A 26,012-nucleotide genomic window follows, 5' to 3' on the forward strand; every position below is an offset into this window, starting at 1 on the left:
GTCTCCCTGGGTCGGATCATGTAATGTTCAGGATGTACACAGCATACGGTCAGTACCGTGCTTGGATTACGGAAGCTGAAGAAGCAGCTCACCTCTATTTTTAGACCTGCTGTCTGCTGAGATGTGCCTGGCATAGAAAGGGGGCTCTGGGCTGCTAACCGGGGATGCCCTCACTCTTTCTCTCACTGACAAAGTTTTCTTTAGTGCCCTGAAGCCAGGGAAGTAACTCAACCACAGAACACTGAGCCTGCACGTCTGGGGCTCCGACAGCCTGAGATGGGGGGGGGGGGGGAGGCCAGAGCAGCACTCTGGCACAGGCGGCGCTGGGAATCAAACTTCTGCTTCTGAATCCAGCGCTACCCACTGCAATAGCTCCTAGGCCTCAAGAGGGATGCTATTCACTACATGTGAAGAAAGTAAGCTTCACATGAGACAAAAAAAAAAAAAAAGAAAGAAGACACATCCCCACTCTGATAGTCTGACACAGACAAGCATTACCAAGGAGTCACTTTTTTTGCCGCCAAGGCTGTTGCAGGGCTCAGTGCTGTGTGACAAATCCACCGCCCTGCTCCTGGTGGCTGTTTTTTCCTTTTTTAAAAAAATTAATTTTATTTATTTATTTCCTTTTTGTTGCCCTTGTTTTTATTGTTCTTGTAGTTATTATTGCTGTTGATGTCGTCGTTGTTGGATAGGACAGACAGAAATGGAGAGAGGAGGGGAAGACAGCGAGGGGGAGAGAAAGACAGACACCTGCAGACCTGCTTCACCGCCTGGGAAGCGACTCCCCTGCAGGTGGGGAGCCGGGGGCTCGAACCGGGATCCTCCCCCGCCGGTCCTTGTGCTTTGCGCCACCTGCGCTTAAACCGCTGCGCTACGGCCCGACACCGTTTTTTCCTTTTGAAATAAAATTCTAACAAGAGACCATGAAGATAAGGTGACAGGTGGGGAGAGAGACACAGACAGACACCTGCAGCCAGCTGCTCGCCTGCGCTAACCTGCATGGCCTTGACAGCTGCGACGCCGCCCAGTCCTACGCGGTGTGTTTACAGCTTGATGCTCTGCTGAAAGAACATCTTACCTTAGAATCAACTCATCTCGTGCCATAACCTTGAAGTCTGTTTCACTCAGTCGAACCTGCAAGAGAATCAATACATGAACCGAGTGCTCTTCCTGCAGACTTAAGGTGTGCAAGTACCACGAACACTCAGACTCTGCCCGCCTGTCTCCTCCTCCTCTTCCTTTCTAGGTGAACACAAAATAACTCGTTTGTTTGGCAAGACAGAGAGAGATTAAAAAGGGGTTACAGAAGATAAGGAGAGACACCTGGGGCAGGGGTGGAGAGCATGATAGTTATACAGAAGTTCTCATGCCTGTGGCTCCCTGCACCACATCAGCCAGAGCTGAGCAGTGCTCTGGTAAAACAAACCAGCAAAAAGCAGACACTTGTATCAGTCACTGTTATCACCTCTGGAGAAGCATCCCCCCGAAGGTGGAGACCGGAGGCTTGAACCTGGGTCCTTGAGCAGAGTAATATGTTGTGCCACTCTTGTCGTGTAACCCTACTCTCTGTACTGGTGTATTTTATTTTAGTATTTATTTCTTCATTTTATTTGACAGGACAGAGAAATTGAGAGGGGAAGGGAAGACAGAGACACCTGCAGACATGCCTCACTGCTGGAGAAGCTTTCTCCCTGCAGGTGGGGAGCGGGGCTTGAACTAGGATCCTTGTGCGTTAAAGTATCAGCCACCGCCCAGCCAGGACAGGGTAACTTTTAATCCACCAACTTCTGGTTGTCTCCTTGTATGTGAAGACAGAGCCGCTGCCCTAAGTAAGCTCTCCGCTTATACACGAAACCTTCCCGGAGTCTGAGACTCCGGTGTCTCCGCTCACACACTGCTGACAATATGATCTCCCATCAGAAAGCTTTAAGAAGCTGGGCTGTTTGTATTTTTAGAATGGCATCACAGCGGGCAGGGAGGTGGTTGACTACGAGAGCCAAGCTAGTGTGTGCGGGGCCCTGACTTTGATCTCCAGCACTGCATGTGTCTGTCATGAATAAATAAGTAAATGAAATGATTACCTTAAAGAATAGTAACAGCAGACTCCTGCTATATGCACCACCTCGGGTAAACTTTAGGAAAGGTGCACCGATTTATCTGTGCACTGTACAATGTCACTCACGCGGCACTGGTAAGCGCAGAATCGCTGAGGAGTCGCCGCAGGGTCACACACAGAGGCTGGCTGTGTCTGAGGTGCCAAGCCGCAGGTTCGAGCCCCACCAACAAAAGCCAGAGCCAAGCAGCACTCACACTACTATGACATGAAAAAAAAGGAAGGAAGGGGCCGGGCAGTGGCGCATCTGCTTGAGTGCACACGTTACTGTGCGCAAGGACCCGGGTTCAAGCCCCTGGCCCCCACCTGTGGTGGGAAAGCTTCACAAGTGGTGAAGCAGGGCTACAGGTGTCTCTCTCCCTCTCCCCTCTGAATTTCTCTCTCTGTGATAATAAACAAAATTAAATATAAAGAGAAAAAAGGAAGGAAAAGAAAACACGGGAGACCAACTATGGCTGCCAGGGAGCTCGCTGCTCGCGCGCGGGCTAACGAGACAGCAGCGCAGTCACGCACACACTCACACGGTGCCCGTCACCGGGAACACACTCTTGGGCTGCGTGGAGCCTGTCCCCGCGCTGCCGCGGGAGCTGCAGGACTCTGACCCCAAAGGAGGCTGGGTGGAGGCACTTCCTGCTTCTACCACCACCGCCACACAGACGGACGGACGAACTGCATGGCCACGGCCGGGAGCTGGCTCTCCTGACAGCAAACACTGTGCCCGGGGAAGCCCTGTGCAAAGGGGCGGCGGTGCCGTGGGGTCAAGAAGCCGCACGGGCGCCGGAGCACAATGCCCGAAGTGGGCGCCCTGCGACTACTAGCACGGCCCCGTCTCAGTATTAGTCTCCTCCATAAAACAGAAGAGAAACAAACCACACCACCACAATACGGTCAATGTCTAACGCAAAGCTCAGCAATTCTCTAATCGTTAAAACACAATTCTCATTTCATGGGTAATGAGACGTCAAAACAAAGACAAAATCTCAAATCACTATCCATCTGAACACTCACAGTCACACACTTGTCAGTAAGCACACACCTGCTTCTGGATACAAACTCTTCCTAAAAACTTGGGGGGGGGGGGCTGGGAGCCAGCAGCAGCACCAAAGCCACTGCTTCCGCAGTTATTTGTTCCCTTTTCTCTCTTTCTAATTTTCTCCTTCTTCTGCCTCCAGGGTTATCGCTGGGGCTCGGTGCCTGCACTAGGAATCCACTGCTCCTGGAGCCCCCCCCCCCCATTTTGATAGGACAAAGAGAAACTGAGAGAAGACAGACACCTACAGACCTGCTTCACCACTTGTGAAGCTACCCCCCCCCACACACACACACACACACACTGCAGGTGGGGAGCCAGGGGATTGAACCTGGATCCTTGCGTGGGTCCTTGTGCTTTGTACTACGTGTGCACTTAACCTGGTGTGCCACCACCTGGCCCCTCTTTAAATTATATTTATTACTGGATAAAAGCAGGGAGAAGAGGGGAGGAAGAGGTGGAAAGAGAGAGAGGGGGAGAGAGAGCGAGAGACTCCTGCTCCAAAGTCCCAGGTTCAATCTCCCCTGCACCATCAGCCAGAGCTGATCAGCTCTGCGGTAAAGGAGGGGGGCACACCTGCAGCCCTGCTTTACCACCTGTGAAGCGTTCCCCCTTCATGTGGGGACCAGGGGCTTGAACTGGGTTCTTGCGTACTGTAATGTGTGTGTTTAACCAGGTGTGCCACTGCCTGGCCCTCCTTTTCTCTTTTAAGTATTTTATTTTATTTTTGAGAGAGTGGCAGAGACAGACACAGAGAGAAACACCAGAGCACTGCTCAGCTGTGGCTTATGGTGGTGTGGGGGATCGAACCTGGGACTTAGGAGCCTCAGGCCCGAGAGTCTGTTCGCATAACCATGATGCTGTCTCTCTGCCCGGCCCCTCCTTTTCTTTCTTTATTTGAACGGATGGAGAAATTGAGAAGGAAGAGGAAGACAGAGAGACCCGCAACCCAGCTCACTCTCCATGAAGCGCCCCCTGCAGGTGGGGAGTGGGAGCTCAAACCCGGGTCCTTGCACATGGTGGTAGCCTGTGGGCCTTACCCAGGGTGCCAACGGGCCCCAGAAACTGCTACTTCTTTTGGGACCGCCGTGTGTGTGCTTAGGGCATGCTGCGGTGCCTACATGGAGAATGACCAGCTCGAGACCAGGACAGAAATCTTGGCAGCTGCCCCCTTTTCTTGGGAAATGCAGAAGTGGCTTCACACTCCGGCCCAACTTAAAACGGTCTGACTTCACACGGCAGGTTGCTCCACGCAGCTCACAGGAACTTGGAGCGATTTGCTTTTTGACATGTTGTACAGCTGGGGCACGTGTATAATAAAGACTATTATAGATTAATCTAATAAAAACGTACATGGGAGGGGATTGATAGCACTGTCATGCCTGAGGCTCCAAAGTCCCAGGTTCAAGCCCCCTGCACCACCATAAGCCAGCGCTACGCAGTGCTCTGGTAAAAACAAACAAAAACACCAAAGACAAACATCAGGACGTATTATTATTATATATTTTTAATTTTTATTCTTGGATAGAGACAGAGAGAAATTGAGAGGGGAGGTGGGATATAGAGGGACAGAGACAGAGACACCTGCAGACCTACTTCATCACTCGTGCAGGATTCTCCCTGCAGGTGGACCAGGGGCTTGAACCCGGGTCCTTGTGCACTGTAACGTGTGTGCTTAACCAGGTGCGCCACCTCCTGGCCCCAACCTCAGGACATCTTTATAGCGCAACGAGTGACAGTTTCCCAGAGGCTGGCTGAGCAGACACTCGGTCTCCTGTCTTACACATTCAGTACAGCTCTAAGACTAGGCTCTAAGCAAACAACGCAGCTATTTCCTTCCATACTCCAGCCCTCCCCCAGCTCCCCACCCCCAAGTGCTTAAAAACATACCTTTTTGGGAAGAGGTTCCTCGTTGGTCATCTTGAATCCTGGGGGAAGGTTAAAGAGATCAGTCATTTCTCCCAATTAAGGGACCAACATTACAAGCTCAGTGATGGACAATTACTGGCTAATTGTTCTTAATGGAAATAAACTTATTCTGGACCAGCTGTAGATTTGCAGAAAGGCTCCAAGATACTGCAGAGTTCCCACACCACCCCAGCTCCTTCGGTTGCTATCTTGTAAGTTGATTATCTAAAACAATCTTCTCAGGGTTCACCATACGAAGACTCGGGCAGCCCCCATCCTACTGAAAGGACGGAGGACGGGGTGCATTCGTGGCAAACCTGTACCCACCCCCTGCTTTTACAGCGACATGCTGTCATTTCCTGTCACTAACATCTCTCTCCATTATTTTTTCTCTTTTTTAATTTATTCATGAGAAAGATAGGAGAGAGAAAAAACCAGACATCACTCTGGACCTCATGCTTAAGAGTCCGCTGCTTTATCCACTGCACCACTTCCCGGGCCACCCCATCCATTTCTTTTTAATTTTTTTTATTTATTCCCTTTTGTTGCCCTTGTAGTTTAGTTTTATTGTTGTGGTTATTGTTGTTGTCGTTGTTGGATAGGACAGAGAGAAATCTAGAGATGGGGAAGACAGAGAGGAGGAGAGAAAGACAGACACCTGCAGACCTGCTTCACCGCCTGTGAAGCGACTCCCCTGCAGGTGGGGAGCCGGGGGCTCGAACCGGGACCCTTACACTGGTCCTTGCGCTCTGCACCACGTGCACTTAACCTGCTGCGCCACCGCCCGACTCCCCATCAATTTCTTTATATAACGCCAGGTAAACCTTAACTCTGTTGAAACAGATGTGCCCAGGCACTCAAGTGGAGTACTACTCTATCACACTGTCAATAAAACCAAGAGACAGAGCACCCGACAAAAACTGAGTCCTGGAGTTTTGGGGACAGGTCCCGAGAGCCGCGGCCCTGGGGGTGAGGCCGTGTGCCGTGCTGTGCCATGCCGCAGTGACACCCTAGTTCTCTTTCTCCTATCAACTCAGCAGCCTTTTTAAAAGGATCCGAATGGTCTAGAATAATGTGATTTTACAGGAGTGCAAAAGCAAGTGCAAGGGGTGGAGGATGCAGTTCTGCAGAGGCCCTGGGTTCAAGCCCTGGTTCTCCATTTCCTTAACTGATCCAGACCCGCAATTTGACTGCTTCCGGCTGGCTGGCCGCACGCAGCTGAGCAGACACAGATGTCCCCTTTCTGAGCTGAGCTGACCAAGCCTCTCTGAGCAGTCAGTGCCTTTAAAGACATAGCAGTATCTTCACGATTTCAAATGTACCCTTTTTCTTTCAGTTTACTCGTAAGCGAGGCCAGAGTGGCCCTCTAGCCGATGTGATACTGGACTAGAACAAAGCGCCCAGGCACGCAAGGTCTTAGCTGCCCAGAACTTGCCCTGTCCGTCACTGCCTACACCTGTCTTTCCATTTCCTTGTTTTTATTTCCACTAAACTTTAGCTTGAGTGGTACATTTCCTAGCATATATACGACGCCTCTGCTCCTTTTTTGTTTGAATGAGAGGGACAGAAAGGGAGGGACAGCGTCACCCCCGCTGTATGCCAGGGCTCGGTCCCAGGTGAAGGCAGTACTTCCACCGGCTAAGCCTTTCCCTCCGGCCCTCTGAGCTGACTGCAGTCCCGCGGGTACCTCCACGCGGCCGGCCGGCCCACACCTGAGCCTGTGGACCCAGGTGCTCCGGGAACAGAGGGCCGCCTGGCCCGCCGCTTCCTCGGGATGCCCAGGCCTCCTGAGCTCAAGAGCAAGCACATCCTTTGCGGGAAGCCTGTGAGCCGGTCTGTGTGTCCATCCACCTGGGCCACCATTCCAGCGGGCGTGGCGTCTACTCTCAACATCTGCATGTCATTCTGGGCCGTGCACAGGCCTGAGCTGTGGCTTCTCTCTGGACTGAGATGGGCTTGGACTTTAGCTGCCACTGAATCACTACTTTCTGTCTCCACAAAAGGAAAACGAGACTTGTGTTAGGGTCTGTCTGTCTCTCTCTTTTTTTTTCCTGGAGAACTCCGAGGGAGAAGTCAGAAGTTAAAGGACAGCACCTCCTGTCTGTTTCTAAGCCCCAATTGCAGGAGTCTGGCCGAGTGTCAACCCCAAGAGTGCTAACCAGGAGTTATTTCTAGTTCCATCAACGGGTCCTAGGCTCTTCCCCTTTCAAAAGTTCTGGCCCGTTTTTCAAAAAGAAAGAGGTGGTCTGGGAGGCAGTATAGTGGCAAAGGCAATGACTCGCACGTATGACATGCCACAGCAGGCACTCCGAGGTAAGCAAGCCCCAAACCCCTGCCCTGCCCTGCCCTGGCCCCCACAGACAATGGTCAGAGGATATACGCGAGTTTTTGTAAACGCCATGGCATGTGTCACTTCCAGCCAAGGTTATTCCTTTCTGGCGTATCTAAGCTGCAAATTCAAAGCCTGAGTGTTTACAAAGACAGGTTTTCTGCTCAGCTGACCAAATGCTGGTAAAGTGCAAATCAGAACAAGTGTAAGTTTTTTTTTTGCCTCCAGGGTTATTGCTGGGGGGCTCGGTGCACTATGAATCCACTGCTCCTGGAGACCATTTTCCCCATTTTGTTGCCCTTATTGTTGTTGGACAGGACAGAGAGAAATGGAGAGAGGAGGGGAAGACAGAGAGGGAGGAGGGAAAGACAGACACCTGCAGACCTGCTTCACCGCCTGTGAAGTGACGCCCCTGTAGGTGGGGAGCGGGGGGGGGGGGGGGGGGGGCTCGAACGGGGATCCTTACGCCGGTCCCTGCGCTTTGTGCCACGTGTGCTTAACCCGCTGCGCTACTTACTGCCCAACCCCCAAGTTTAAAATTTTAAATATTGTTTTACTGGAGACAAGAGAAATTGAGAGGGAAGGGGGAGACAGAGAGGGAGAGAGAGAGAGACATCCGCAGCTTTGCTCCACTGCTTATCAAGCTTCCCTCCTGCAGGTGGGGGACGGGGCTCGGACCCAGGTCTTGTGCATGGGGACAGATGTGCTCAACCAGGTGCGCCACCACCCGGCCCCCACAAGTTTAAAGTTTAAAGTGTGCTCAGCATTTTGTATTCCCGGGGCAACTTTTAAAAGCATAACTGACAAGCACAGTAACCATCTAAGGCTGATTCCAGGCTCTCAGGACACGATCTACTCCTGTGAGAGCAAAGTGACTCAAGAGTCACCTGGAGTTGAGTTCTGGATCTGGGGGGAGTGTACTCAGGCCGGAGCCACTAAGGTAACAGTCACAACTCCTCCCATTCTCGTAAGGGGTAACGGGTAAGGAGACTGCAGCTACTAACTCACAGGGCAGGGGTTCAGGAACCCAAACTCAGCGCCTCTCCCAAGTGCTGACTGATGAAGATGGGCGACGCGCTACTCCTGGCCCGGCAGGACAGCTCAGCTGCACAGAGCGCACGGCGGCCGGGCCCAGGTTCCCTCTGCCTCGTTCTGCCTGAGGAGCTGGCTTGGAGCAGTGGTGACTGACAGAATAAAGCCCCCCCCCCCCCCCGCAGTGTGAGTGCTGTCAGCCGAAGGAAGGAAGGGGCTCGGGAAGGCAAACTAGGAGCCAGGCTCCCCAGCCAAGCACTCAGTGCGCCAGCACCGTGTGGGAGTACCAAGGACAGCACCCGAGGGACTCCGTGGAGGGCGGACTGGCGCTCTGGGTCTCCCCCTGGACACACACCGAAACTGGCCAGGGAGGCAACACGGTGGTACTGTGCGTGCGGGACCTGAGATTCACTCCTTAGCACTTTATGAAGAGAAGGGGAAAAGCGTGGTCCTGGAGGCGGCACAGCGGATAGAGCGCCGGGCTCTCAAGCACGAGGTCCCGAGTTCAATCCCCGGCAGCACAAGGACCAGAGTGACTTCTGGCTGTTTCAACCTCTCCTCCTGTCATTCTCTGGAGCGAATAAATAAAATCCTTACAAAACAGTGGTGAACGGGGAGCACTGTGGCTGTCTTTGAGTCTAGGACAAGCACGAAGGCCTCACCCACTGGCGAGGAAGGCTCAGATGAGGGTCTCCCAAGGTCAGGCTATCGGGACCATCACCGTCTGCTTCTGATGTCTTGCGGGAAGTTCAGCTTGGGCTGGCTGGGTGCCTGCCACCCCAGATCCCAGGCCCTCTCTGACTCTGGGCACCAAGAGGCCAAGAGACGCAAGGCCAACACTGTCTAACACGGGGGCAGCACCACGCCTCGCAATGGCAGAGGACGCGCAGGGCGGCCGCCGGGGACCCCAGGCCACTCTTAACCCTGGTCAGCAAGAAAGAAGCCGATCTGCAGACAGTCGCCTAGCAAGCAGAGTGCTGAAGCCGCGGTACCCTGAGATCCACACAGGTGCCCTGGCACAGACGGGCCCCGGGCGAGGTGACAGAACAGAGCCATTCACCCCGACACCGATGAGCCGTCGGGAACTTCAGTCGCCTCAAAACCTCGGTCGGGGCCCCGCGAGCCTGTAGCCCGACAGTCCTGCAAACCACTGTGAAGCACAGATTTTAAAAGCGGCTCGGGGAGTCGGGCAGTCGCGCAGCGGGTTAAGCGAAGCACAGGGACAGGCGTCAGGATCCCGGTTCCAGCCCCCGGCTCCCCACCTGCAGGGGAGTCGCTTCTTCACAGACGGTGAAGCGGGTCTGCAGGTGTCTGTCCGTCTTTCTCTCCCCCTCTGTCTTCCCCTCCTCTCTCCATGTCTCTTGTCTGTCCTATTCAACGACGACGACATCGACAACAACAACAATAACCAGTACAACAATAAATCAACAAGGGCGATAAAAGGGGAAACGCTAAAATAAAAAATTAAAAGTGTCGGGGAAAGATTCTCCCAAGTGAGCTTAGGGGAACGTGCTGGGGCGGAGAAGGCAGCGGCCGAAACCCAGGAACCGCACAGCGCGGCTGGCAGTGGGGCCCGGCCGCCAGGTTCCAGGCTCCAGGTTCGAGGACACCGGCCCCGCCATTACCGGCCCCGGGAGCCAGGATCTCGCTCCTTCCCTCCTTCCCTCCCTCTTCCGCCCGCCGCAGGACACGCTCGCATCAGGGGGACCCCCCCCCATTAAGGAGCCGGCGCCGGGGAATAATAATAAAACAACAACAAGGAGGGAGCCGAGCCCAGTCGGGGACGAGTTACGGGGCCCGCAGCCCCGACCCCAACCCAGGCGACTCATCACAACAGAAACCTGGGAGGGAAGGAGGGAGGGAGGAAGAGCCAAAATAAAGGAGGAAGGAGGGTCGGACCCACAGCCGCGCGCTCCCCGGGGCCCGGAGCACAACCCGCACGCGGCCTTATCATCGTTATTATTATTATTACTATTACTATGGGGGGCAGAGGTCGGCGGCTGCAGGAAGGAAAGGAAGAAGAAAGGGGCAAAAAGGAATTGAAGGAGGGAAGGAGAAAAGGAAGGAAAGGAGGGAGGAGAGGGAGGGGAGGGAGGGAAGGAAGGAAGGGGAAAGGAAGGAGAGGAGGGAAGATAGGAGAAAGATAGGAAGAAAGGAAGAGGCAGGAGGGAAGGAGAAAGGGAGGATGGGAGAGAGGGAAGGAGGAAGGATGGAGGGAGGGAGGTGGAAGGCAGTAGAGAGGGTGGGAGAAGGGAAGGAGGGAAGGAGAAAGGGAGGAAAGGAGGGAGGGAGGGAAGGAGAAAGAAAGGATGGAAGGAGGAAGGAAGTAGAAAGGAAACAAGAAGGAAAGGAGGGAAGGAGGCAGGCCGGAGGGAAGGGAGGGAGGGAGGAAGAAGGAAGGAGGGAAGGAAAGAAGGAGGGAAGGAAGGAAGGAAGGAAGGAGGAAAGGAAGAAGGGAAGGAGGGAAGGAAGGAGGAAAGGAAGGAAGAAGGGAAGGAGGGAAGGAAGGAGGGAAGGAGGGAGGGAAGGAAGGAAGGAAGGAGGGAAGGAAGGAGGGAAGGAAGGAGGGAAGGAAGAAGGGAAGGAAAGAAGGAGGGAAGGAAAGAAGGAGGGAAGGAAGGAAGGAAGGAGGGAAGGAGGGAAGGAAGGAGGGAAGGAAGGAGGGAAGGAAGGAGGGAAGGAGGGAGGAAGGAAGAAGGGAAGGAGGGAAGGAAGGAAGGAAGGAAGGAGGGAAGGAAGGAGGGAAGGAGGGAGGAAGGAAGAAGGGAAGGAGGGAAGGAAGGAAGGAAGGAAGGAGGGAAGGAAGGAGGGAAGGAGGGAGGAAGGAAGAAGGGAAGGAGGGAAGGAAGGAGGGAAGGAAGGAAGGAGGGAAGGAAGGAGGGAAGGAGGGAGGAAGGAAGAAGGGAAGGAGGGAAGGAAGGAGGGAAGGAAGGAAGGAAGGAGGGAAGGAAGGAGGGAAGGAGGGAGGAAGGAAGAAGGGAAGGAGGGAAGGAAGGAAGGAAGGAGGGAAGGAAGGAGGGAAGGAGGGAAGGAAGGAAGGAAGGAGGGAAGGAAGGAGGGAAGGAGGGAAGGAGGGAAGGAAGGAGGGAAGGAGGGAAGGAGGGAAGGAAGGAGGGAAGGAAGGAGGGAAGGAGGGAGGAAGGAAGAAGGGAAGGAGGGAAGGAAAGAAGGAGGGAAGGAAGGAGGGAAGGAGGGAAGGAAGGAAGAAGGGAAGGAGGGAAGGAAAGAAGGAGGGAAGGAAGGAGGGAAGGAGGGAAGGAAGGAGGGAAGGAAGGAGGGAAGGAGGGAGGAAGGAAGAAGGGAAGGAGGGAAGGAAGGAGGGAAGGAGGGAGGAAGGAAGAAGGGAAGGAGGGAAGGAAGGAGGGAAGGAAGGAGGGAAGGAAGGAGGGAAGGAGGGAAGGAGGGAAGGAAGGAGGGAAGGAAGGAAGGAGGGAAGGAGGGAAGGAAGGAAGGAGGGAAGGAAGGAAGGAGGGAAGGAAGGAGGGAAGGAGGGAGGAAGGAAGAAGGGAAGGAGGGAAGGAAGGAGGGAAGGAAGGAGGGAAGGAGGGAGGAAGGAAGAAGGGAAGGAGGGAAGGAAGGAGGGAAGGAAGGAGGGAAGGAAGGAGGGAAGGAGGGAAGGAGGGAAGGAAGGAAGGAAGGAGGGAAGGAAGGAGGGAAGGAGGGAAGGAAGGAGGGAAGGAAGGAGGGAAGGAGGGAAGGAGGGAAGGAAGGAAGGAAGGAAGGAAGGAGGGAAGGAAGGAGGGAAGGAAGGAAGGAGGGAAGGAAGGAGGGAAGGAAGGAAGGAGGGAAGGAGGGAAGGAAGGAGGGAGGGAAGGAGCTCGCTCCGCGCGGCCGGCGAACGTGTCTCCGAGGCGGCGGCCCCGCGCAGGCCCCGCGGGCAGCGCCCGGAAGTGTCCCCGCCGCCCCGGCCCCGCCGCCTCTCCCGCCACGACCGTCCCGGGGCCCGCGGCCGCCCGACCCACCTCCGCCGCCGGCGCCGCCCAGTCGCAGAGGCCGAGGCCGCGCCGCCCAGGCCGCCCGCGCCGCTCCGCCCGCCGCAGCCCCGCCGCTCCCCTTTATTTGCGGGTCTCGCCGCCACAAAATGGCGCTGAGGGAGGACGCGCGGCCGCGCCGCCCCGCCCCCGCCGCCCCGCCCGCCGCCATCTTCGCGCCGCCCCGCCCCGCCCCGCTCCGCGCCGCCCCGCCGCTCACCGCCCCGCCCCGCCCCGCCGCTCACCGCCGCCGCCGCCGCCGCCGCCGCCGCCCGGAGGCCCCCGGCTCGGGCCCGAGGCGCGCAGGGCGGACAGGCGCCTCCCCGGCTCGCCCCGCGGAGCCCGAGCAGCCGCGGGACGCGGGACGCCGGGAGGGGCGGCCGCGGGGTCGGAGGTCAGCCGCGGCGCCTGTCGGGAAGGGCGGCCGTCGCGCTCGCCGGGCCACCTGCGGCGGTGAGGCGGCGCGCGGAGGGATCCGCGCGGAGGCGGCATCCGATTGGCTCCCGCGGGACGCAGTGCGCATCCCACCCGCGAAGCTTCCGCGCGCGGGCGGCCAGGTGTGGCCCCGGCGGCCGGGGTGTCGCTGAGCGCCTGCGAGGGAAGCCGGGCGCCGGGTTGTTTCAGGGACCCCGATCGAACGCCCTTTGAGCGCCGGGGGGTGGCGCACCTGGCTAGGCGCACGGGTCACGGCGCTCAAGGGCCCGGGTTCGAGTCCCCGGTCCCCGCCTGCAGGGGGAAAGCTTTGCAAAGAGTGATGCAGGGCTGCAGGTGTCTCTCTCCCTGTCCCCCCTTCCAGCTCCTCTCAGTTTCTCTCTGTCTCTATCCAATAAGTAAAGATAATTGTTTTTTAAAAAAGGTCCTTTGAGATCCGCCTGGACTCGCTCATCATAAAGTGTGTGCCGCCTGGCGGTTGCGTGTGCAGGCGGGTCACCTCTACATCCGTCTGTCCTTCCCTTGACCCAGGACAGAAACGGGGCTGGGGTGACAGCGTCATGGTTCTGCAAAAGACTCTCCTGCCTGAGACACTTGAGGTCCCGGGTTCAATTCCCAGCTCCGCCATCAGCCAGAACTGGGCAGGGCTCTGGCATCTATCTCTCTCATTAAACAAACTATTAAAAAAATACTACTGGGGGCTGGGCGGTGGCGCAGCAGGTTAAGCGCACGTGGCACGAAGCTCAAGACCGGCATAAGGATCCCGGTTCGAGCCCCCGGCTCCCCACCTGCAGGGGAGTCGCTTCACAGGCGGTGAAGCAGGTCTGCAGGTGTCTGTCTTTCTCTCCCCCCCTCTGTCTTCCCCTCCTCTCTCCATTTCTCTCTGTCCTGTCCAACAACAGTAATAACTACAACAATAAAACCACAAGGGCAACAAGAAGGAAAAAATGGTCTCCAGGAGCAGCGGATTCATAGTGCAGGCACCAAGCCCAAGAAATAACCCTGGAGGCAAAAAAATAAAAAGATACTACTAAGATGAGGAGCTGGAGCCTCTTTTTGCTCCCAGCCGTCCACAGCCTGCAAAGCAGACCCCTCTAAACTCTGGGCTTCCCTGCTAGAAGTCGGTGCATGATCTCTGCTGGGGGCCCGAGCAGTCCGCCAGGACCGGGGGCTGGAGTCTGCCTTCCGACTCACCTGTGCACACCTGAGATTACCTGCTTGAGAGCCCAACATGATCTCTGCTGGGGGCTCGAGCAGTTGGCCAGGACCCGGGGCTGGAGTCTGCCTTCCAACTCACCTGTGCACACCTGAGGTTGCCTGCTTGAGAGCCCAACATGATCTCTGCTGGGGGCCGAGCAGTCCGCCAGGACCGCCAGGACCCGGGGTTGGAGTCTGCCTTCCAACTCACCTGTGCACACCTGAGGTTACCTGCTTGAGAGCCCAACATGATCTCTGCTGGGGGCCGAGCAGTCCGCCAGGACACCCGGGGCTGGAATCTGCCTTCCAACTCACCTGTGTACACCTGAGGTTACCTGCTTGAGAGCCCAACATGAGCTCTGCTGGGGGCTGGAGCAGTCGGCCAGGACCCGGGGCTGGAGTCTGCCTTCCGACTCACCTGTGCACACCTGAGATTACTTGCTTGAGAGCCCAACACTCCGTTCACAGCACCGCCTCCCAGACAGCGGGGAAGTCCCGCTCACTCTTGCCCTGGCTGGGTGTCTCTAGGCTCCCACACTATTCCATCCCGTACTATTCCAAGCGGGAGTCCCCTGGGGGAGACAGCCTGGAAGTCCTGCCCTGCTGAGCTGGTGGCTCTGTGTTCCAACACAGCCACTTACTAAAAACCGTGTCTGCGACGGATGATAGATAACATATTGGTTATGAAAAAAGACTCATGCCTGAGGCCCCCAAGTCCCAGGTTCAGGTTCAGTCCCCAGCATCACCTTAAACCAGAGCTGATAAGTGCTCTGGTGAAAGAAAAAAAAAAAAAAGTCAACACACACAAACCTTGTCTGGAATTTGCAGAGTCGTCACTTACTTGATCTATACTGTCAATTTCTTTCTGCTCCCCACCCCACCCCCCGATTTTTTCCCCCTTTACCAGAGCACTACTCAACTCTGGCATATGTGGGTACTTGGGATTGACCCTGTGAGTTTAGAGGCTCAGACATGAAAGTTTTGCAGAAACATCATGAGAAAAAAAAAAAAAAAAAGAAGAAAGAAAGAAAAAGAAAAAAGAACCATCGTACTGTTTCCCTAGCCTTTTTTTTTTTTTTGTCAACTTATTTTGCAGCGAGACTAAGAACCTGAAGTCTGTTTTTAAAATACATATTTTATTTATTTGAGAGAGAAAGAGAGACACCAGAGTACCTGTCAGTTCTGGCTGCTGGTGGTGCTGAGGGTTGAATTTGGCAGCTCAGAGCCTCAGGTATGAAAGTCTTTGTAACCTTTATGTTGTTTCCCCAGCCTCACGATGAGGTTTTAGTAAAACTAGTAAGATAAGCTCTGTGATTCCTACCTTGGCCCTTATCACACGGTTGTGTGTCATTTGGACGCTCTGCACTTGACATTCTCCTCACACTGCTCTGCCTTTATTAGATTTCGCCCACGCTGAGTCGTGACATGAGGTGTGCAGCTGTGAGGTGATAAGTCAGGGTAGGTTACACCCCAGGTAAAGAGGGCCCTGGACTAGCCCCAGGAGATTGGGTTGGAATGGAGAAATTACTTGTGGCTGACATCACAGGAATCCATGAAAAATGAACAAAAAGACCCAGAAACTGAAGAGAAAGGGCCATGAAGAAATGGTTCGCAGAAGAGCAGTAGAGGGGAGATAGCTCATGCTGGTTTTTTTCTTCATGTATTTATTTTATTTGATAGGACAGAGAGAAATTTAGAGAGATGGGGGATAGAGAGGGAGAGACAGAGAGACACCTGCAGCCCGGCTTCACCACTTGTGAAGCTTTCCTCCTACAGCTGGGGTCTGAGGGATTGAACCCAGGTCCTTGTGCACGCTGTCACATGCACCACCACCACCACCGGCCCCAAGATAGCTCAGTCTATAGAGAACCTGCCTTACCATGTGTGTGTGAGGACCCGGCTTCCAGCTCTGGCGCCTCAAACCAAAAAGATAACAGAAGGGCCTGGAGAGATGGCGCTATCTGTTAGGACGGCCGCATGCCGCAGGCCCTGGGGTTTCAGGTTCTATTCCTAGCACTGCTATATGCCAGAGGTGAGCAGCAATCTGGTCGGTCTTCCTCTCTCCCCCACCTCTCTCTCTCCCTCTCTCTCTCTCTCTCTCTCTCCCACACACATTCTTTCTTTCTCTCTCTTCATTTATTTTCCTGCTTTTTTTTTTTTTTTTTATCAGCTCTGGCTGATAGTGGTGCGGGGGATTGAACCTGAAGCTTTGGAGCCTCAGGCATGAAAGTCTCTTTGCATAACCATTATGCTATATCTACCCCCGCCCTCTACCTGATAATTTAATAAGTAGATTTATTTATTTATTTATTTTAATGTTTTATTATCTTTATTTATTGGATAGAGACAGCCAGAAATCAGGAGGGAAGGGAGCGATAGAGAGGGAGAGACACAGAGAAACATCTACAGCCCTGCTTCACCACTCGTGAAGCTTTCCCCCTGCAGGTGGGGACTGGGGGCTCAAACCGGGGTCCTTGCGCATAGTAATACGTGCGCTCGACGGGGTGCGCCACCACCCAACCTAGTAGATTTATTTTTTTATTGTATAGAGACAGAAAACAGAAGGGAAGGGGGACAGAGGGAGAGAGAGACACCTGCAGCACTGCAGCACTGAAAAGCTTTCCCCCTGTAGGTGGGGAATGGGTTTTTATTTTTTGCCTCCAGGGTTATCACTGGGGCTCAGTGCCAGCACTATGAATCCACTACTCCTGGAGGCCATTGTTCCCATTTTGTTACCCTTGTTGTTGCCCTTATTGTTTTTTGTTGTAGTTATTATTGTTGTCATCGTTGTTGGATAGGACAGAGAGAAATGGAGAGAGGAGGGGAAGACAGAGGGGGGAGAGAGAGACAGACACCTGCAGACCTGCTTCACCGCCTGAATGGGATCTTGAACCTGAGTCCTAGTACATTGTAACAGCAACACTCCACCAGGTATGCCACCACCTGGCCCTCCATTATGTAAGTCTAAGAGCAAATAAGACAGAATATCAGCGACCCTTGACCATAAAAGGCTGCTGATCTCCTTGCGATGGGATTGCAGATTCAAAGGACCAGGCTGTGTAGAAGCAGAGCTGGTGAATTTCTAGGTGGGAATGGAAAGGGATTCCCACTCATACAGAACACCGAAGTACGATGCACACTTATTCTTAGATCTTGTAATTCCTCTCCTAACCTTAACCTCTTCTTGGGAAACTGATGATATGCTGTTCTACCTAGAGGGTCCCCCAAAATGCTGAAAAACCTCCTGGAAATGATCGATAAATTCAGTAAAATAGCAGCTTACACACTCAATACTCGTAAATCAATCGGTGGCATTTCTTTATACAAAAGATGAGCCAGAGGAAAGGGAACTCAAGGAAACAATCCTATTTACAATTGAATTCAAAAAGATACAGTACCTAGGAATAAATCTCACAAAGGCAGTGAAGGACCTTTTCAATGAAAGCCATGAGACGGGTGTAAAAAGGGGCTGGCAGTGGCGCACCGGGTTAGGCGCACACATTACGGTGCGCAAGACCCTGGATCGAGCCCCCATGCCGGGTCCCCACCAGCATGGGGGAAGTGTCACAAGTGGTGAAGCAGGGCCCCGGGTGTCTCTCTTTCTCTCCTTCTTTATCTCCCCCCTCCCTTCTCAATTTCTCTCTGGCTCTATTCAGTAACAAAAACAAACAAAAAAAGACACTGTTAAAAGAAATAGAGGGGGAGTCCGGCGGTATCACAATGGCTTAAGCGCAGGTGGCACAAAGCGCAAGGACTGGCGGAAGGATCCCAGTTCGAGCCCCCGGCTCCCCACCTGTAGGGAAGTTGCTTCACAGGTGGTGAAGCAGGTCTGCAAGCGTCTGTCTTTCTCTCCCCCTTCTCTGTCTTTCCCTCCTCTCTCCATTTCTCTCTGTCCTATATAACAACTACAATATCAATAACAACAACAATAAAAAACAAGGGCAACAAAAAGGAAATAAATATTTTTAAAAATCTTTAAAAAAAAACAAAAGAAATAGAGGATGACACAAAGAGATGGAAGAACATGCCCTCTTCATGAATTGGAAGAATAAATGTCATTGAGATGGTAATTCTGCCAAAAGCAATCTACAGATTCAATACAATCCCTATTAAAATTCCAGTGCTGTATTTCTTTTCCTTTTTTTCCTCTCTCTTCTTTTCTCTCTCTCTTTCCCTCTCTCTCTCTCTCTCTCGTTAACTAGAGCACTGATGAGCTCTGGCTTATGGCAGTGCAGAGGATTAAACCTGGGACTTTGGAGCCTTGGGCATGAATTCTCTTCGCAGAACCATTATGCTGTCTACGCCAGCCCCCGATGACGTATTTCAAGGACACTGAACAACTCTCCCCCTTGGGCCACTAGCACACTGCAGGGCTGGAGTCAGCTCACCTGGCAGAGCACACACTTATCTGTCTACTGGAGAGCACCCAGCTTGGAGCACCAGTGGGCGCACCAAGCACAGCACTATGAGAAGATTCATGAATGGTGGAGCAGTTCTGTAATGTCTCTCCTCTCTATCTCTCCTTTCCATTTCTTTCTTTATGTCACTACCTAAAATTAAAAGGCAAAAAAAAAAAAAAGGTGGGTTGGTCGGGTGGTGGCTCACCTGCTTGAGTGCACAGAGTACAGTGCACAAGGACCCACGTTCGAGCCCCTGGTCCCCACCGGCAGGGGGAAAGTTTCATGAGTGGTGAAGCAGGGCTGCAGGTGTCTCTTGATCTCTCTCCCTCTCTATCTCCCCCTTCACTTTTGATTTCTTTCTGTCTCTATCCAATAAATAGAGATAACGAAAAAAAAATTAAAACAAACAAATGAAACCATAGCACAGGAACAAATACAAATCTTTTAGTGAGCCAATAGAGAGCTCGGAGTTAAGAGGACAGACTGCACACTGAGGCCCCAGAGAATCGTGTTCAGTCCCTAGAGTGTTCTAGTCATTCTATAAAATAAAATAAAATAAAATAAAATAAAATAAAATAAAATAAAATAAAATAAAATAAAATAAAATCAGTCTTGAGTTTTGTGCACTGAAAAGACCCCAGAAGCACTTGAGTGGCCTGTTGTCCCCGTGTGCCAGAGCTGGGGACGTTTCCCAGGGCGCTGGTCTTCTAGCACTAGGACTGGAAGTGCCCCAGGCAAGCAGGGTGGTTGACCGCTTACAGCGACAATGAGCACACACACGTCTCCCACACCGTAGCTTCTGAACCCCACATCCAGTTCACTGGCAGCAGCGCTCCTTAGTGGTTACCTGACCCAGCTCTGTGGCCAGGACAGTCCAGCTCTGGGGCAGAGACAGCCCAAAGATGAGTCAGCAAAGAAAGTGACCTCTCGTCCACAGAAGAGAAGTCAAATCAGAGCTGGGGCGGGAGGGGAGGAGTGTGGGGGAACTTTTCAGAAGGAGGAAAACATTTTCTCTCCTGATCAGTAGGAACGGTGACCAGGGCACTGCACTTGTCAAAATCTGTCAACTGGACGACTCCTCTAGCCTCCCTGTGTGTGGACTAACCTCACCTCACAGAGCATGGAAAGGAGTGATGGCCGAGCAGAGGAGAAAAGCTTAGGCCACACGCTAGGCTGGTTCAGGGGGCACACCCAGAAGAGCGCACAGGTCACCGTGTGCCAGGACCTGGGTTCAAGCCCCCGGCTCCTGCCTGCAGGGGAAAAACGTCAGGGGCCGTGGAGAAGGGCTGCAAGTGTCTCTCCTTTTTCTGTCTGTCATTCCTTATATAGAAAATGGTGACCAGGGAGCCGGGCGGTGGCGCAGCGGGTTAAGCGCATGTGGCACAAAGCACAAGGACCGGAGTGAGGATCCCGGTTCGAGCCCCCGGCTCCCCACCTGCAGGGGAGTCGCTTCCCAGGCGGTGAAGCAGGTCTGCAGGTGTCTATCTTTCTCTCCCCCTCTCTGTCTTCCCCTCCTCTCTCCATTTCTCTCTGTCCTATCCAACAACGACAACATCAATAACAGCAATAATAATAGCTACAACAATAAAAACAACAAGGGCAGCAAAAGGGAATAAATAAATATTTTTTTAAAAATCTTAAAAAAAAAAAAAAACACTGAAACTTAGAAGGTCTTGCGGTGGATAAACTGTTGGACGCTTAAACATGAGGCTCAAATTCAGACCCTAGTGTACCATGTGCCAGGCAGATGTTCTGCTGTTCTCTCTCTTTATCTCTTGTTTCTTTTCTTCTTCTCCTTCTCCTTCTCCTTCTCCTTCTCCTTCTCCTTCTCCTTCTCCTTCTCCTTCTCCTTCTCCTTCTCCTTCTCCTTCTCCTTCTCCTTCTCCTTCTCCTTCTCCTTCTCCTTCTCCTTCTTCTTCTTCTTCTTCTTCTTCTTCTTCTTCTTCTTCTTCTTCTATGTTGGGGCTTGGAACTACAAATCCATCACTCCCAGTGGCCTTCTTTTTTTCTTCTCTCTATTTTATTTGACAGAGAGAAGTTGAAAAGGGAGGGGTGATAGAGGAGGCTGGATCCTTATGCCGGTCCTTGCGCTTTGTGCCACGTGTACTTAACCCGCTGCGCTACCGCCTGACTCCCTGAATAGAGATTTTCTTTAGAGGAGGAGGAAGAGGAAGAAGCAATCAGGGCACTGTTCTGGCACATGCAGTGCCAGGGACTGAACTTGGGACCTCATACCTGAGAGTCCAGCGCTCTAGCCACTGCCTTGCATAATTGGCTAGGGCTGCACATCTGGCCTTCTCCGGCTAATGCTGAGCTGGAAGTAGACACACAAATTAGGGAGTTGCTGGGTTTTCTAGAAATTTCTTCACGTTTATTTATTTTCCCTTTTTGTTGCCCTTGTTGTTTTTCATTGTTGTTGTACTTATTATTGTTGTTGATGTCGTCGTTGTTGGATAGGACAGAGAGAAATGGAGAGAGGAGCGGGAGGCAGAGAGGGGGAGAGAAAGACAGACACCTGCAGACATGCTTCACCGCCTGTGAAGCGACTCCCCTGCAGGTGGGGAGCCGGGGACTCGAACCGGGAGTTGCTGGTTTTAAGTTCAGTCCTGATGGCCACAGATGCTACATGGCTTCGCTTCTGAGGCTGCTGGGAGGTGATGTGGGCCAGAGATGGCAGCTAGAGATAGTCTGACTTCCTCTGGGCTTCCTGGGCTGTTCACTGCAGATAAGGGTGCTGGCTTTCTGGGCTGCAGTTTACTGTGGGGCCTGGGCCAGGATTCTTCTCTTTTTTTTACAGAGCCTGGGAGATATGCATGAGTGGTTTTATTACTTCCTGGCCAATCAATCCCCCCCACCTCTCTGTCTGTTTCTCTTTCTCCCAATTCAGATACACAGGGAGGTGGAGAAGGAGGAAGAAACACCGCACTATTGGAGCCTCTCCTGGGGCCATTGCGCTCCCACGAGGTTCTGGGCCTCCTGCACGTCAAGGCCTGTACAGGAGACCTACCTCGCTCAGCCCCAGGGTTCTCTGTCTTGGCTGTCTGAGCCTGTTAGCATGTTCAGTCTTTAAAATGAAAGACACAGGAGATAGTTTGAAAAGATAGCCCACAGACCAACTTTGGGGTTATTTTAGCATTGGAAAATAAATAACACACAAGGTTAAGGTTATCGATGGGATGTGGTGCCCGCACTACAAATCCACTGCTCCTGGAGGGTATTTTTTTCCTTTTGTTGCCCTTGTTGTTTTATCATTGTTGGTGTTATTATTGTTGTTGCCATTGTTAGATAGGACAGAGAGAAATCGAGAGAGGAAGGGAAGACAGAGAGGAGAGAAAGACAGACACCTGCAGACCTGCTTCACTGCTTCTGAAGCGACCCCCCTGCAGGTGGGGTGCTGGAGGCTTGAACCAGAATCTTTAAGCTGGTCCTTGTGCTTTGTGCCATGTGCACTTAACCCGCTGCGCTATTTTTTTCTTTGGGCAGAGGACTGCTCAGCTCTGGCTTATGTTGGTGCTGGGGCTGGGCAGGGGGGAATTGAACCTGAGACTATGGAACCTCAGGCATGAGAGTCTCTTTGCATAACCATTATGCTCTCTCTCACCCAATAATACATTATTTATTTATTTATTTATTTATTTATTTATTTATTTATGAGAGGGATAGGAGGAGAAAGAAAGAAACAGGCATCACTCCGGCACGTATGCTGCTAGGGACTGAACTCGGAACCTCATGCTTGAGAGTCCAAAATTTGATCCACTGAGCCACCTCCTGGACCACCACCCAATAATAATTTGTGGTTTTACTTGAGGCCTCTCCACAATGGCTGCCCCAGTTTGCATTCCCACAAATGACAAGAGTTCCCTTCTCTCCCACGTCTCCTCCAATACACAGGTGTGTGGTGGCATCTCCGTGTGGTTTTTCTTCTTTTCTTTTATTGCCTCCAGGGTTATCACTAGGGCTCGGTGCTTGCGCCACAAACCCATTGCTCCTAGAGGCCTTGTTTGTTATTTTTACGAGTAACTCATATTGATTTAAAAATTATAAAATAGGAAGTCGGGCGGTAGTGCAGCGGGTTAAGCACACATGGTATGAAGCGCAAGGACCGGCGTAAGGATCCCAGTTTGAGCCCCCGGCTCCCCACCTGGGAGTAGCTTCACAAGCAATGAAGTAGGTCTGCAGGGGTCTATTTTTCTCTCCCCCTCTCTGTCTTCCCCTCCTCTCTCCACTTCCTCTCTGTCCTAGCCAACAACAACGACATCAATAACAATAATAAATACAACAACAATAAAAACAACAAGGGAAACAAAAGGGAAAATAAATTAAAAAGTCTTAAAAATTATAAAATAACAGGGGTCTAGTTGCACATTGTTCCCACCACCAGAGTTCTGTGTCCCCATTTTCTCCACTGGAAATTGCAATGGTTCTCCCAAGGTCACAGATACGGGCTGACTTTATACCTAGAACTACCTATATCTTTTTCCCCCCTTTATTGGGGGGTAATCTAAGTTCATTTCCCACGTCTACGCTCGACCAGACCTGCCAATCTACGCGGATATCTTCGCCACCCTGTCTTGACGTCTCGTCACCCAATCTGGTCCCCTATGCCTACACTGAACTTCTCTGTCCCAGACTCTTGGAAACAGAGCTGGCAGTCAGCTGAGGTAAAGAACAAACACCTCATCACAGACCCCTGCAAGCGTCAACCCGGCTTTGACCTAGCACGTTATGATTGGGCCCTCCTCAATCGCTATCGAACAGGCCATGGCCGGTGCGCCGCTATGTTCCATCGCTGGGGAGCCAGAGACGACCCGAACTGCCCCTGCGGCCACAGACAGACTATGACCCACATAGTCAACGACGGCCACCTCTCCAGATTCAAAGGAGGTCTCGAAACTTTACATCAGGCTCAACCTGACGCTCTTGACTGGCTACGGACGAAGGGCAAACGCTAGAAGAAGAATTGGGGGTTAGTAACGGTTTACGATTGGCAGTAAAATCCAGCAGCTGGTACATGTGTAACATTTCTCAGCTTTCCACATAACACTCGAAACCCCACCTAGGTCCTCCTCCACCATCATGTCCCAGGACCTGACTACCCCCCAGCTATCTAGATCTATCCATAGTTTTTGCCCATTTTTCTTTAAACTTTTTAAATTATCTTTATTTATTGGATAGAGACAGCCAGTAAATAAGGGCAGGAAGGGGGTGATAGAGAGACAGAGAGACACAGAAAGACATCTGCAACACTGCTTCACCACTTGTAAAGCTTTTCCCCTGCAGTTAACATGTGGGCTCAGCCAGGTGCGCCCCCCCACCCCCTCACTTTTTTCTATGGTCCTGACTTCACTTCCCTTCTAAGTCACATCGACACCTACTACTACTTCCAAATGTCCTTCCTTTTCCCCTCTTCTCTTTCCGATAAAAGTACCTCATTTGCTCTAGTGTTTTCCTGGTTCTCTTCCCTTTCAATGATGGTGTATAAACAAGATTTTTTTTTTTGCCTCCAGGGTTATTGGTGGGGCTCACTGAGTGCCTGGCCGCTCCTGGACGCCACTTTCCCCCTTTTTGTTGCCTTTGTTATTGTAGCCTCATTGTGGTTATTCTTATTATTGTTATTGTTGATGCCGTTCGTTGTTGGATAGGACAGAGAGAAATGGAGAGAGGAGGGGAAGAGAGAGAAGGGGAGAGAAAGACAGACACCTGCAGACCTGCTTCACTGCCTGTGAAGCGAACCCCATACAGATGGGGAGCCGGGGGCTCGAACCGGGATCCTTACGCCGGTCCTTGTGCTTTGCGCCACGTGCGCTTAACCCGCTGCGCCACCGCCCCACCCCCAAACAAGATTCCTGATGACAGACACTTCGGGTCCTGGTGGATTGCAGGTTCAGAGCTCTCTGTTTTTTTTTTCCTGTATCATTTACCTTTCTGGGAGTGTGGACCAAAGTTCTTTTTTTTTTTTTTAATATTTATTTATTTATTTTCCCTTTTGTGGCCCTCGTTGTTTTATTGTTGTAGTCATTATTGTTGTTCTTGATGTCATCGTTGTTGGATAGGACAGAGAGAATGGAGAGAGGAGGGGAAGACAGAGGGGGGGAGAGAAAGACAGACACCTGCAGACCTGCTTCACCGCCTGGGAAGTGACTCCCCTGCAGGTGGGGAGCCGGGGGCTCAAACCGGGATCCTTCTGCGTTCGCTGCGCTTTGCGCCACGTGCACTTAATCCGCTGCGCTACCGACCGACTCCCCCAAAGTTCTTTATGGGGTATAGACGGTGGGAGTTCTGGCTTTTATAACTGCTTCTCTGCTGTGGATGGACCTTAGTAGGTAGGTCTATACCCCTAGCCTGTGTCTGTTTTTCCCTAGTGGGGTGGATCTGAGAGATCACTGAGCAGTATCCTTGAGCAAGGCCCCGAACTGAAGACATGCCACCTGACTGTGTCCTGAGCTGGCTCCACCCTCCTCTCCACTCCAGCAGCTCAGAGGACAGTCCCCAGGGGACACAGCTGGGTAGCAGAACTCACCTGAGCGCTTTGTGAGTACAGCTAAAGCCCATCCTTCCTTCCTTCCTTCACTTCTCAAAATGATTTGTTAGTGACAGAGAGGGGAAGGGGCCAGGTGGTAGCACACCAGGTTAAGCACACATAGTAAGGAGCGCAAGGACCTGCACAAGGATCCCAGTTTGAGCCCCCAGCTCCCCATCTGCAGGGTGGTCATTTCAGAAGTGGTGAAGCAGGTGTGCAGGTGTCTCCTTTTCTCCCTCTCAATCTCCGCCCCCTCTCAATGTCTGTCTGTCCTAGCCAATAAAATGGAAACAATGGCCGCCAGGAGCAGTGGATTCGTAGTGCGGGCACTGAGCCCCAGCAATAACCCTGAAGACAAAAAAAAAGGTGGGGGGGGGGGCCGGGGAAGAGAACCAGAGCACCAGTCTGGCACATGCCGTGCTGGGGATCAGACTAGGGGCCTCAAGCTCGAGAGACCACCATCACTTTCTCTTTCTTTTAAATGTTATTTTTATTGTCACTAGGGTTATTGCTTGAGCTCAGTGAATGCATGAGAAATCTACTTTTCTCAGTAGCCATCTTTCCCTTACATTTGACAGGACAGATAAATTGAAAGGGGAGGGGGAGAGCTGACCTTCTTCACAACTCGTGAAGTTTCCCTCCTGCTGGTGGGGGCGGGGGGCTTGCCCCGGGGTTCTTGTGCAAGGTGATGTGTGAGCTCTACTGGGTGTGGTACCACCCAGCTCTGTTTTCTTCTTTTTCTCCCTCTTCTTATTTTAGATAGAGACAGAGAGAAGAGAGGGAGAGACGGCAGCCCAGAAGCTTCCTTCACTGCGGCGAGGGCTGGGTTTGAACCTATGCCAAGCACATGGCAACACTGTCACCAGCCTTATAACTTTCTCTTCTATCCTGGGTCACTGCTTTCATCTTAGCTTTTTAAATAATGTAATTACCTCCAAAAGCTGTTAGGCCAGGGAAGTGGCACAGCCGTGGAACACAGGACTTGCAAACACGAGGTCACAGACTTGGTCCCCGGCACCGTGTATGTTAGAGTCATGCTCTTTTTGTTAATATAGAAACAAACACGGAAACACACACAGA

The 26,012-nt window shown here is 52.5% G+C and overlaps 1 protein-coding gene across 4 annotated transcripts in view; it reads right to left on the bottom strand.

Moving 5' to 3' along the window:
• WTAP (WT1 associated protein) overlaps window positions 1-12,819 on the bottom strand; it is a 31,458-nt gene extending 18,639 nt beyond the window's left edge. For 2 of the 4 annotated variants that reach the window (XR_009553603.1, XR_009553602.1), the window contains exons 1-2: window positions 5,034-5,071; window positions 1,079-1,134 (exon numbers count right to left, since the gene is read on the bottom strand). Coding sequence is in view for 2 of the 4 variants with exons in the window: in XM_060205228.1 (XP_060061211.1) it covers window positions 1,079-1,134; window positions 5,034-5,063 (86 nt within the window). In the remaining 2 variants the exon portion in view is untranslated. Of the gene's footprint in view, window positions 1-1,078; window positions 1,135-5,033; window positions 5,072-12,374; window positions 12,495-12,646 lie in introns of those variants that run through there. The other 2 variants (XM_060205228.1, XM_060205229.1) reach the window with 2 other exon arrangements.
• Window positions 12,820-26,012: the final 13,193 nt, after the last annotated feature.

This window comes from Erinaceus europaeus, chromosome 13, assembly GCF_950295315.1.
Source record: "Erinaceus europaeus chromosome 13, mEriEur2.1, whole genome shotgun sequence".
Taxonomy (NCBI): Eukaryota; Metazoa; Chordata; class Mammalia; order Eulipotyphla; family Erinaceidae; genus Erinaceus; species Erinaceus europaeus.